General features: G+C 36.7%; 1 protein-coding gene across 2 annotated transcripts in view; it reads right to left on the bottom strand.

The window, feature by feature from the left end:
* MAP3K15 (mitogen-activated protein kinase kinase kinase 15) overlaps positions 1-13,754 on the bottom strand; it is a 91,585-nt gene that overhangs the window by 20,654 nt on the left and 57,177 nt on the right. For both annotated transcript variants that reach the window (XM_075521524.1, XM_075521532.1), the window contains 8 exons: positions 13,539-13,651; positions 12,343-12,502; positions 11,567-11,717; positions 11,050-11,157; positions 8,989-9,038; positions 5,866-5,961; positions 4,155-4,242; positions 229-362 (listed from right to left, as the gene is read on the bottom strand). In XM_075521524.1, the coding sequence (XP_075377639.1) occupies positions 229-362; positions 4,155-4,242; positions 5,866-5,961; positions 8,989-9,038; positions 11,050-11,157; positions 11,567-11,717; positions 12,343-12,502; positions 13,539-13,651 (900 nt within the window). The remainder of the gene's footprint in view (positions 1-228; positions 363-4,154; positions 4,243-5,865; positions 5,962-8,988; positions 9,039-11,049; positions 11,158-11,566; positions 11,718-12,342; positions 12,503-13,538; positions 13,652-13,754) is intronic.

The raw sequence follows: 13,754 nt of genomic DNA, 5'->3' as shown, positions 1-13,754 counted from the left end.
AAATTATCAAATTGTATTATTTATTATATATATAATATCTTTAAAAAAAATTAAAAGTCCTTATTCTCAAAAGGGTACTGTTGAATATTAGGAGGAAATAACTGAATTTTAGTATACTGGGATTTTATAAACTAACCACATAGAAATACATGCTGAAAAGAGCAAAGTTTTCAGGAAACAACTGTGGTTTCATTAGCAATGTATATATAACAATAAACTAGGTCTTACCTGCTGTCTCTCTCGGGTATTTCTTTGATGGCTATTCGGACCTGATTGCTAAGGTCTCTTCCAGCATAAACTATTCCATAAGTACCTTTCCCTAGAACTACCCTCTCACCGTTCTCATCATAGTCATATTCATACTGCAAGCAGAAAAGATAAACAAAACAGCGCAGAAATTATCACTAAGATCTGACATTACAGAGAGCTTTAACAACAATTATGTACTATACCGAGTTAGTACAGCACAGAGTAGTTACTGCAGTACAGCTGCAGCACGGTAGGTTACCCACCAGCCTGGTGCATTATACAACTTGTAAAATTTCCATGTTATTTGCTTTACAAAACAATCTGCCCTAACCAACTTCGAAAGGCATTCACCCAAACAAGGAACACAGCATTAAACCAAATTCAATGAAACAGTGCTGTCAAAAGAACACATTCAGATACCAACTCTAAGAATTGCTGGCAGAGCCTTCAGGCTATGTAAATATATGGAACATAACCTATAAATCTGAAACCAATGGTTTAATAAATAGATAGAAGTGACATTCTCATTACAGTGGGCGGACACTGTTTTAAGATGCTAAACTCTCATTTGAGCTTAGCCACAGCAAAATTAATTTCTGACATATTCCCCTCATAATGAATTTTTCCAAAAGGTGAAAAAAAAATGCTCATAATCTCCAAGGATGATTAAATATATGAAGCGGTGGTTTCCACTGCTGCTGAAACCATGTTGGGTCACACTGCCAGCTGAATAAGTCACTGTTGGTTCACTGACTTCAGTAAAGCTACACTAATTTACACCACTTCATGGTCTTGTCCCATATGGTGATCTTACGACAGAGCTCTCCTACTATAAAGGTCAGTGAAAAAGCCTATTGATGAATGATGCTTAATCAAAGTACATCCCAGACACTAAATAAAACCAAATTTCTTATGGAAGTTGGGTTAAGCAGCACACTCCTCATTCAAATAAGGGAACTGATAAAGGATATTGAAAAAGCACTTTTGCAAAGAGTTAAGAAAGGAATTGGACAGTTTCATAGCCTCAGATATTATCAGGAGTACACAGACCTCCCCTAGTATCTTCCCAAATCCAAGAGGATGTCCCATATGGGAAAACTGCAGGGTTTTTTCTGTGGCCTCGTATGAATTCTCTATTAAGAAAAAACCCCCGAACCTTTTTACAATGGCCATAGCTATTGACGTTTCTGTCATTGACCACTTTTTCTGCTTCATCCAGTAAGACTCTCTCATATAGAATGCAGCCTTGAGATCTATTTCTTTGAAGTGTCTTCCCAGTTCATATTGCAGCTCTGGTATTGCAATGTCCATGTGTCACTGACATTTCCCCTGCTCTTCACCTCAGCAAAGACGGCAAGTTTCATGCTGCTGTATGGAAGGTGCTAAAGAAAAAACGTCTGTTGTTTATCCTAACAGCATATTTTGCTCAGTGGAACTAAACTTGAGTTAGCACAGCTTTAGTACAGTTTCATTTTTCATGTTTCAGCATTTCACGGTTCATAAAATAAGGCATAACTGACCCAAAACGCCATATGTAAAACTTGTCAGGTTCTTTGGTAGGAGCATATCCAGCTTTCACAGCTATCATATGATATAAAACTGTGCAGAAAAAAGACAGCAGTCACATTGCAGAATTTAAGATTGACAGTAACCCTATCTGCAACAGACTGGTCCTAAGCCAACTCTATAATTACCGTGGAGAAACCTATGTTCTCTAGTCTGGGTCCTATGATACATGAAAATTCTTGAGATTTATAGTTCAATGCTAGTTAGTAGACAGTTTAATAGACTTGTATATACTTGATGCCACTTCACATTTGCCTACTCTCTTTCCAACAGCTACAAAGATTGAATAAATCACTGTTGGATGCCAAAAGTCTGAATATGTGATCCACTGGATGTGCAATTCAACCGTTAGGTATGAGTAAACAAGTGTTCATAGCTGACCTTCTGTATGAACATGGTAGGGCAGAGTCTGATCTCTCGGATATCCTATTTGGAGTACAGCAGGTACTCTTAAAGTGATAGGAACTTCTTCAATATCAATATCCAGAAGTGAATACCCTAAGGCAGAAAGGACTGCCACACTCACTCTCCTTCCAAATCCTTGTTAGCTGTAGAACTAAACTGTAGTTGCTTTCAAATAATACTGCAATCCAAAATACACAACGCTTTGGGACAATATTCTCATAAGAATTCTCACTGAAATCAGATTTTCTTCTCCCAAACTGTGCTCAAGGTTATTTCTTCCTCTTCCCCACACATAAACAGTTGTTTTATTAACGGTAAGAACTTCTGCTTTCTGTGTTTGTCAAGCCCATCAAGACCATACAAAGCTGCATTTTACATGTTGTCTCTTCTTAAATGCAAGATCTCAGGCTGCAGAAAGACATTAAGTGTCTTAGCTCATTTATAAGCTAAATAGATTAATCCTCCCCTTCTCTATCTTGATTTCTGTTTTAATGTCCTGACCTAAGACAGTAAGTACAAGGTGATAACTGTGAAAACTTCAAGATATGTACAATGATATAGCTCAAAGATTTAAAATTAATTTCTGTAGTCATTTATCCATACATCGTTGATTCATGCAGGATTGTTTCCTGCTGTGCATTCTCAAGTGCTTTTTCCAGTTCAGTTTTTAGAAGGCTCAAGCCATGGTGAGCTCACTTCCTCTGAAAGACTATTATACAGTTGAATAGACTGTGTTGTTTGGAGATTGCCCTGCTATTAGCTAAGTCCATAAGTATGCAACATAAAATCTGCAGCTATAGATAATACCCTGTCTTTGCCAAGGCAGAGCCCTGACCCTAGGTCAAGACTACAGATATACGTATTAAGCTGGGCTTAACAGATGTGCATATGTTGTCCTTTTCACTTGAGGAGAGAATTCTGTGGCCACTATGCACGAACTTCAGTGCCAAAACTTTTCTTCCCCACAATATACAATTACATTCAACAGTACAGTAGAGGGTCTTCTACTTTCTTAAATCCTGTTCTGAAGGCTCAGGTACTACAAAAGGTTCACTATCATAAAGAGCTGCTCTGAACCGTAAGCCTAAGAGAATTGCTGGAATGAGACACGGTAAGAAAGACACCCAGCTCAAACAAACCACAGTAGGGTTTTTACACTCATTAATCAGATTGACTGAATTTGCTTGACTACAAATAAAAGTTACAACCTACTTTTTATGATGGCTTTTCAGATTTCAAAATAAAACCAGAAGCATGGGGTATGCACTTAGTGCTACAAATCTGGACATTTGCTATGAGGCAGTGTGTCTTATGAAGACATGGATTCACCTGCCCTAACTTGAGCACATATAAAATGTGAATAACCCTTTCCAAGTATTTTTTTTCCCTCTGTACTGATTATAAAGAAAGCCTACAGCTACTAGGTTCCTAACATGGATGTTTCAGTGATAAGTAAAAAAGCACAATGGATTAATCTGATCCTAAATATCTGCAAATCTGTGACAGAAAAAGCCTGTCAAATGAAATTACCTAGAGTAGTAACAGTATCAGGTACTAGCTAGAAAAACTGAAGTCCCTTTGCTAAATGGCTTTTTTCTAGAATTTATTTAATATCTTATCTTTTTTATCCACTTAAGCCAGCTGATATCAGATGATTCTCATCTATAGATTGTTTGCAACATAAATACAAGATCAGTAACACTCTTCATTAGGGATTTATACAGTTTACAGTAGTAACAGTCTCACTTCATTAAAAATGTGTTTTTTCAAATGAATGCAATTCCTGTCTACAAACAGTTTTGTAAGAGTTGAAATTTCATATACAATTAAGGAGTTTAAATGCTATTTATTATCTTTCTAGCATACTGATATCAAGGTGCAGGGAAGATGGAGAACAAGTTTCAGAGTTCTTGGATCTTTTATCCTTGACATACCTCCAGTGTGTCTCCATCTATTTCTCCTTCTAGTTCCAAAGTACTGCCAACTGCATCAGACAAAATTTCTTTCACCAACCCACAGAATCTAAAAAAGCAATAAATAGCACAGGATCAAAGAAAAATATCCTTTTAGAAGGAGATTAAACAGATTTTTCACTTTGCTTTCAAGCTAATAAACCGGCTAGCATATTCATAGGTTTCTTTCATTACTTACTTTATCCATATTTATCCTATTTTAAATGAGGAAAAACATCAAACACACACTGAAAAGCCTAATTATTTATAAAATTATTTTATTTGCTGTAGCAGAACCCAGCTTGTTACTGTAATTGCATAGTAAAATCTTGGTAGATCCCCCTCAAATATTTTTGCTGTACACTTTGATGGAAAGTGCTTAGCATGGCCTTGTCTTTACAAACGTAATTAGAGAAAAAATTAGAGAAAAAATTGAGATATTAAAAAAAAGTATTGATTTTCAACAGCTCAATTCAGTAGTGCTAAATTTGCGACATCATATTGGGTGGTTCTCCTTCTGTGTAGTGATGAGAATTCTATTACGTTCAGTTTAATTTAAATGATCCTATGGACTTTGGTTGCAAATGTGATTACTCAGTATTTCTGAAAATCAGATTTTGTGTTTTCTACTCAGGCATCCAGAAAGCCAAGAATATAAAAGCACTAACATGTTTTGAAGAACAGAGTTTTAACTAATTTCATCTAGTTCTCTGGGATAGAGATCCTTAAGTACAAGACCATCTTTTCCTGTAGTTCCCTGCCTGAGCCACTCACTTTTTTCCAAATTCCATAACAAATGGTTAACAATTATTAAAAATTATTATAAATATTCACATCTCTTTCACTGACTATTAGACACATATCCCTGGAACAGACTTCTGTTGTGCACTGAATAAGGCATAAAAAATGTGACCATGTTTCATAACACACAAATTGCGATGCCAAATTAAGGCTGAGCCGGTAACGTTAATTTTAGTGTTTCCTATCTTTTACGCACTGCAGTCTGCAGAGCTAATAATTTTCTTTAACCTGAGTTTATTCCATGTAATACATAAATAATAATTATTGCAAGAACAATAAATATACCATCCAACCCCAAATATTAAGTGTATTAACAAATCACTCCTGCTTCATTCAGAAGGTTTATATGCCAAATATCATTCCCCAGGAAGAATTTGGTCTGTAAAGATTTAGGCCTGAAATTCAGTTAGCATGCTTACTGTTTAGAGACAACAGATCATCAGGAAATATTTGAATTCAGGCACAAACAGTAACAGATGTCTGTGACACAATGTAAGTTAGAAATTTCTATTACATCTAGTTGCTCTTACTTATATCAAACTGAACAGGTACATAAGTGAACCTAAACCAATGAACCTAAACCTTACATGACATGGCCAAGACACAGAAAAAGAAGATAATAGTTATACATTAGAATAAGCTACTTAAGCCTTTTCTCAGACCTAATGACTTGTAGGTAAATGGATCAGAACCAGCCAACAAGTGTAATGGGACATTGCTCTCATCCCCTTAAATATCACTGAGTTTAGCTCATTGCTTCTTCATCAAGAAAAAAGAAGTGAAGAAATAAATAATTAATTTCTCAAGCAAAAATGTCAGCTTTCAATGTTTACTAAATCAATTCTATTTAGGACATAGATCTCACATTAACAGCCACACAAACTAAACTCACCTACAACATTGGTTTTCTGTAGAAAAGTAGATTTGAAAGTCGTCAGAGTTGTCATGGACATAAAGAAAACAACATCGTTCATCAAACTTGGAAATGCTATAAAATTCACATTAAGAAAAGATTATTTTGGCTGTAACTACTAGAAGAAATAGAGCAAGAAGGAGTTAATTTTTCTGAATTATGAACACTTAGCAAACACCTTTTTCAGTGAATTACCTCAGAGAGGCAGTATGCAATTATATTTATTTTCCTTACAACTAGAGGCTTTGAGTTTATTTATATATTCTATAATCCTATCTCCAATTTGATAAATTATTAAGCTACTGCTTACTTTGGTAAAATACTCGTTTATCTGAAGTGTTTTGAGGTTTGTTTGTTGTTCACCTCCCCTTCCATTTTTACACAGCTCCATCAGATTTCTTGGTATTTGATGACACCTCTATGGAAAATGAATTGTTTTGACACTTATCTAGCTATCAGGAAAGCTTTTCTTTTAAGCTTGACAAGTACTTCTCGTTTTTATAATTCCATTACTCCTACAGTAAAACTGAACTGGGAAGTACCTACAGTGTAGCAGATCCTTCACAGTATATACTTTTTATGGCCTTAATACTGATAAACAAGTTTTGGGATGACCAATATTTACTCCAAACTGCAGCAATAATTCTGACAAAATGATTATTTATTGCATATTGTGTCTTGCTGCTGTTGTATATATCCCATCTAAATGCACTGAAGCGAAAAGTGAAGAGGCCATAAAACATAGTATCAATATGAAAGTAAATCTAGGAATTTATCTCTTATTCCAAAGACTTGCACTTCAGTATTATTCTACATAAATGCCAAGTTGTTATGCTTGTTAAGGTATTCTCATATTTTTTGACCATTAAATTAATAAAATTAATTAGATTATTGCCTGATCTGTTTGTCAAACTCTCAGATTTTGCTTAGCCTCTGTTGAGCCAGTTAGTTAAAATACATGACAGTAGACTATAGTAAAGTTGCAGAATGTTAAAAGACCAACTTGCTGTAGCATCTTTAAGGGCTACAGGGACAAATGTTCCAAAAAATTAGAATTTTGCCAGAAGATTTTTTCAGAAATATGTGAAAATACACTATGCCATTCTGTAGCTTTGTTCTGATATAGCAATTTCTAGTCTAGCAAGGCAGATTAACACATACCTGACACAAGAACTAAGCAACAAAGCAAGATGATTCTTCCAAGGGCAAATATAGGATAGACAAGACAGTATCTAAGTAACAATACTGTATTATAAAGTGTAACGCAATGTGGTATATAAGATGAACTGGTTAGCATAAATACAAGTTAAGGGTTTTGACAGAGTATAAGTTAACTGAGATCACTAATTTTTTTATACTAAAACTAATGCAATTTCAAAAGTATATCAATTGTAAGTTGTCACATATAAAGCAAACGTCTAATTCCACTAAGTTTAAAAAAATTGCCTCTTTGAGCTTTGTAATCCCCAGCAGTGACTAAGAATCAAAGAAAATTAATTGCTTGCTTCCATTTAATTAAAAGTTATCTTTCTCAAAGACTAATTTCTGTACAATGTGTTGACTGAAGGTAATTAATATGCTTCAGAAATGTTATGCTGAGTTATGCTCAGTCAGCTCCACAGACTTCAGTAATGACTTCACATTCACTCACATTGCATTGGAGTAGTAGAATAAAATATCACATCGAATTAATTTAAACCAAAACCTGCTTCTTTTAGAAGATAATACTGAAGTTATGGTAGAATCTATGTCCAAATCCACAATTGTAGGCTTTCATAGCAATCACCGCTCACCTTATTCAGAGAAATACTTTTTCACTGAGGTTATTTGCTAAAGCAAATCATGCAAGTTCAGAGAAGACAAACTTGGGACCTAAAACTTAGGTGCTTATGGTCAAAATCACAGCCCTGGAGCCCTCTGCTTTGAGAACTACAGAACTCATTAGGTATCTGAATTTATGCTTGTACTTGAATCAGAAAGTTTTTCAAGCACTTAAGCTTATGCACTCACAGAACTGGTCCCAGCCAACAACCATTTACATCCCTAGAAAGGCCAGATCCACCAATGTAGTGACTCATGAATGCAGAGAGAAGGCAAAAGCCCACCTTGCGTTCCCTGTGCTTATGGCTCCTTTGGGTCTTAGCTACAGCTTGCATAATGCAGACAGAGAGCCAGAATGTGACAGACACGCTACCAGGCTGTACAGATAGGTTTCATTTTGTTTTTTCTCCTGGTGCTCTGCCTCTCCCCTTTCTGGCAGCAAAGTAGCCCAACTTAACATATATAAGCTAGCTTCTAAATGTAGTCATGTATTTTGCAGTTGTTAATACCAAATGTGATTCTTTTCTCTCTTTTCAGTTCACAGAATAATCCTGTTCTATATATATATATAATATTCTGATCTTCTTTTGTACTAATATTTGGAACCATTTACTTGTGACTAGTATTTCCATTAATCTAGGCATCACAAAACGGAACTACTTTAACTATGTAAAGGCTAGTCCTTGAGAAACTCTACTAGCAGTCTCCCTCCAGCTCAAGAGTTCTTTCCTTAGCACAAACTATGTCCATGCCTCATTTAACATTTCTCTAATAATCCAAGTTTTAGCTAGTAGGTTTTTAGATAGAGCCATATCAGAAGCATTTCTGAATTCCAAACAGAAAATAGATACCATGGTTTCCTTTTCTTAAAGGAAAAAAGACAAACTGTTCTTTGACTTATGGAAGGAAGCAAGAATAGCTAAGGGTTCTTCTTTCCTTCTGCCCTCCATGTTTTTAAATGCAGAGATGGCAATAACTTCACTGAAAAATTTAGAAAAATATATAAAAAGCAGGTAGAAGATTGAAAACAGAGAAGTCTACCAGAGAATACACACGCAAATACCCCCCTCTTAGATGAGTATTCCTATGAGAAATGTACAGCTCTGCCCATGCATAGAAAGACAAACTCTTCTGTGTTGACATTTCAAGGCAGGTTGGACAGAACAAGCTTTTATAATACGCAATGCAAAGCAGACATTTAAGACAGAATCCAGATTTCCCACTTAAGGGAAATAAAAAACATAAACAAAAAACCACTTAACTGTTTTCTGACATACCAACCTTATTCCCCTAATGGAAGAAGCTGTAAAATTCCATTCGTGAATCTGTTTCTGTAAAGAACAAAGAGCTATAATCAACCAGTTTAACCTTGATGTGCTATTGAAAACAAAGTAATAGCATGGTAAGCAAAATAAAGTTTTTCCAACACATCTCTTGTCCTTTCTTTTTTTCTCCCCTTCCCTCTCCCCTCCCCCCCCCAATTTCAAATAAAATTGATGTATAGGTAAAGAAAGGCCGTACATTGCTGTTTTGCTCACTTGAGGAAAAATTATTATAAATGGCACAGAGTTGAAGTAAAGGCCGCATTTCCTCAAGTAAAATTAAATTTGAAGTATAAATCATGAAGTCCAATTTATCAAACATTATGTTTTGACTCAATACATCAACATCTCGTATTAAACATGGAGCAGACTATGCCCTACTTTTATCTAGGCTTGAAGGGAAAGGAAACCTGTGCCCAGGTGGCCAAGAAGGCCAATAGCATCCTGGCTTGTATCAGAAATTGTGTGGCCAGCAGGACATGGGAAGTGATCGTCCCCCTGTACCCTGTACCCCCGTGACACTGGTGAGGCCGAACCTCGAATACTGTGTTCAGTTTTGGGCCCCTCACTACAAAAGAGACATTGAGGTGCTGGAGCGTGTCCAAAGAAGGGCAACGAAGCTGGGGAAGGGTCTAGAGCAGAAGTCTTCTGAGGAGCGGCTGAGGGAACTGGGGTTGTTTAGCCTGGAGAAAAGGAGGCTGAGGGGAGACCTTATCGCTCTATACAACTCCCTGAAAGGAGGTTGTAGAGAGATGGGGGTTGGTCTCTTCTCCCGAGTAACAAGTGATAGGACAAGAGGAAATGGCCTCAAGTTGCGCCAGGGGAGGTTTAGATTGGATATTAGGAAAAACTTCTTCACTGAGAGGGTTGTCAAGCATTGGAACAGGCTGCCCAGGGAAGTGGTGGAGTCAGCATCCCTGGAGGTATTTAAAAGAGATGTAGATGTGGTGCTTAGGGACATGGTTTAGTGGTGGACTTGGCAGTGCTAGGTTAACAGTTGGACGTGATGATCTCAAAGGTCTTTTCCAACCTAAACAATTCTATGATTCTGTGAAACTTCATACATCTTCCTAAGAGGTATTGAGCCAACAGCTTTGGCCCAGGGAACACACTGGAGGCAAAACAGAGGAAGGACAGCATGTACCTAGGACTGTAGCCCTCCATAAACCTCTAGCTAATAGCTGGATCTTATTTAGCACTGCCAGATATGCACCAAGAATTTGGTCCATAAAGCAAAGTTGTGTCAGACACAGTCACTCTAAGTAGTGAAGTAGAACAGTGTACTGGAAAAGAAGTTCACAGATCCAGGCAATTATGTGGTCTTCTCTTGCTCTAATATGCTTCTTTTCCACACTTTGCCTCTCTACACTTTTAGTCTATTCTCCAGCTATGTTGTTCCGATATTAAGAAGGGGTGGCGAAATACATTCCAGATTTCAAGTCTTTCAATGTGAAACTGAAATTATTTCTCACTTTTAAGAGATTACACTATCCATAACTGTGCCTACTCCTTTCCTAATCTCCTGTGCCTTATCCAATAATCCAAAACACCAAATATTTGATCTCTTGACACTTATTTGTCACAGGCTGCCATTTTTTTTTTTAGTTTTGAATCTTATAATTGTAAAACTTCAAAATTTCTAAAACTTTAAACACAATGCTGGGCTTTATCTTTACTTTTTATCTAGCTTTGAGCTGCATCTTAATAAAATTCACACAATTCTAATAAGAAATATTATGAGCAGACAAAATAACCCAGGCACTTCTAAGAGACACAGTCAAGATAAGTGAAACCCGAACTAGAGGTCAAAACCACTTGAGTTCTAATCATAGTCCCTCCTTTTACTTTCTCTGTAAAGAGTCTGCTTTTGCATCTGCACGAAAGAGATATTGAGGCTCATGCTTCACAGAAATGTAGCAAACTTTAAATTATTGTACAGTGTTCCAAAATTTACATGTAAAAAAGTGACTTTAAGCACAATGAATCAGAATACATGAAACACATCTGCTGGTAGTTTTACCATTTCAGTGGGAGAGACATGCCACAAAGAGAGAGATCTCTCATCTGCTTCATTGTTGATTGAAACATATGCAGGCTGGTAGACCTTAGTTGGTTCTATCACCAAAACCTGAAGAGAGAGAACAGTTTTCCTTAATAAACCAGCAGCTAATACACAACAGTATCTTCAGATGCTCTGATATAGACAACGGGTAATCTCAAAGTAAGGCCTAAAAAATTTCCAGAGGGAGAGAGAAGGGCAAGACAAGGCAGGAAGAGGCTGTGTTCCTATGTACAACAAAACAGTATCATCACAACTTGTTGTAGGAGACTTAAAAAGTATTTCTTAGAATGCTTTTAGGGTGGTGGGTTAAATGTTTTTTATAGAGTAAAGATTAGCAGAACACAGGGTTTTGGTTCATGCAATGAAATAACAGGCAGTTAAGTATGTAAGTATTGTCTTTAGAGTCTTCCAATTCTTGTTATATCCTATCCAGAAATATAAGACATACAAAACTTGTTTGGACATAACATCTTACTGGAAATCTCAGTCCATTAGTTGTTTCTTTCGTTGCCTCAAAAATGATATCTAGCCAGAAAGTCAATCTTTCTTGTCTAGGAGAATGTTCTATGGTGAGTTTCTTGAAATGCTGAATTAACATCAGATTCTGAACTAATGATTTCAAGTACCTAGAATGTATTGAATTAGTGAGTTAACAGAGAGAAAACAAAATTTGACCAGATTCTAAAACCACTTAACTGACTTATACATCCAAAAAATTAACTGCAAAATTAAATGTACTTTAAAAGCTAATGGAAATGATTGTGTTGATTTTTAAAGATTTCTGGAAAGAATAGCAAGTTTAGTTTAAACCTTAAGTCATAAGCTCACATAGATGTTCATGAACGCTATCTTTTTGCAAAAGGATATAGTTACATGAGTAGTTACATGGTGATTAGACAGGACATTATGAGCTAGAAGATGGTGGGGGAGGGAAGCAGTAGCTAGCTAAACTCTGAAAAGAATAGTTTCACAATCTTTTCACAATTGTTTCACAAGGAATCATCACTAATTTCCAAATTCTTTCTTATAAAAGATGTGCTTCAATGGGATATAAACCCAACAATGATGGGTAACTTAATTTCTTACCTTCCCCCTTCCTTCCCAAAATAAAAGAACAGAGTATAAAGACAGAGTTACAAACAATCTAAGATGGAAAAATCCAGTTAAGTTATCCAAGTGACTACAAGATTTTTTTAAATTTGTGTATTTCCCCATAGTTGGGTACTTGAGCTACAGCCTTCTACCACATACCACACTGGAGGTTTCAGCTTAAAAAGTTTCTCTGCTGCTTGTACTGCTTTACCAACATCATTAGCCAGCATGCTCACACTGAAGAATTGTCCCACATCCCAGTAATTGTTCATTTTTTCTAGGCTTCCTTTTCTTCCCAATAAACTGTTTAACCGTACACCTGTAAAATTTCAATTAAAAACCATATTTTTCTATCAGCAAAACACTAGTAAGTGTTTTTTACTAATAAGTCTATCAGTAAAAGACTAATAAGACTTGATTAAGCATTAGTGATAAAAATAAAGTGGAGCAAGTTTTCCCCAGAAAAAAAAACATTGCCCAACACAGAGGCTGGGTCTGCAAATAACATCCCCAATACAGTTCAGAATACCAGAATTCCTACCACACACAGCGTTGAAAAACCTCTTGTGCTATCTGTCTGGGCTATCTGCCTCCTGGTTCTTAGTGTAAGCTGCACATCTCTCTGTCCTCGAGATCTGCATCTACTGCAAGGGATCAATGGCTTGAGGCTTATGCAAGTCCACCCCAAAGGAAGGTCAGGGGAATGATTTAAAGCCACCTTTGCATTCTAAGGTTTAAGTATGTATTTCAGACAGGGTTTGATTCCAAATATAATTTTTAACTATTATCTTTCTAGGAAGAACCGTATATCTGTTTCTATCATATGATTTCTTTATAGACGTATAGTGGTGGGTTTTAGTTAGCACCTACATGGGTAGACAACTAGTTACTGTCCTGGTAGATCCTTCCAGGCGATACTTCCTGCAGATCTCTCAGTTCAGGGACAACAGAAACCCTGTGGATCCTTCCCTGGCATCCCTGGGGAGAGCTGGGCCACACTCAGTCACTTCCTGTCTTTGTCCCCTGTTGCCTATGCAATGGGATAATCTGTGTGGTGCAGTAAAGGCAGTTTACAGATGGTGCTGGAGACGGTGCTGAAGTTGGTTGGTCCTTCCTTGTTCCTCTCCCATCTCTGGGACCCTTTAGATGGGCCAAGTTACTAGAAAGCTGCTCCAAGGCAACAAGGAGAAAAATGGTCCTTCAAGATCCCGGTGTTTTAGCCTGCCATCCAGGACCTGCCACTAAAAAGCCTGAACTGCCTTTCTGTCTATGCAACCCATCACTATAAGTATTTTGTTTTCTTCATAGGGAGAGAAGCAGAAAACTTGTCTGTAGCACTGTGTGTAGATATTTACCTATTTTTCTCAGTTCCATTGAGCTTTCAAACTGTTGTCCTGCAACAAGTAGCAAAACTGCAAGGTTAATTCCAGAATACAGAGTTGACTGGAGTTCAAATCCTTTGCGATACCTGCAGAGAAGAGTCAAGAGCTCACATCTCACTGTATAGAAGAACTGAAATACTGCGAAGTTTTGCTAGGTATTTTAAGCTATTAATTTACTGTAAGGACTAT

Source organism: Mycteria americana, chromosome 1 (assembly GCF_035582795.1).
Source record: "Mycteria americana isolate JAX WOST 10 ecotype Jacksonville Zoo and Gardens chromosome 1, USCA_MyAme_1.0, whole genome shotgun sequence".
Taxonomy (NCBI): Eukaryota; Metazoa; Chordata; class Aves; order Ciconiiformes; family Ciconiidae; genus Mycteria; species Mycteria americana.
Note: the sequence above shows the minus strand (reverse complement) of the source record. Positions and strands in the feature narration are given on the sequence as shown.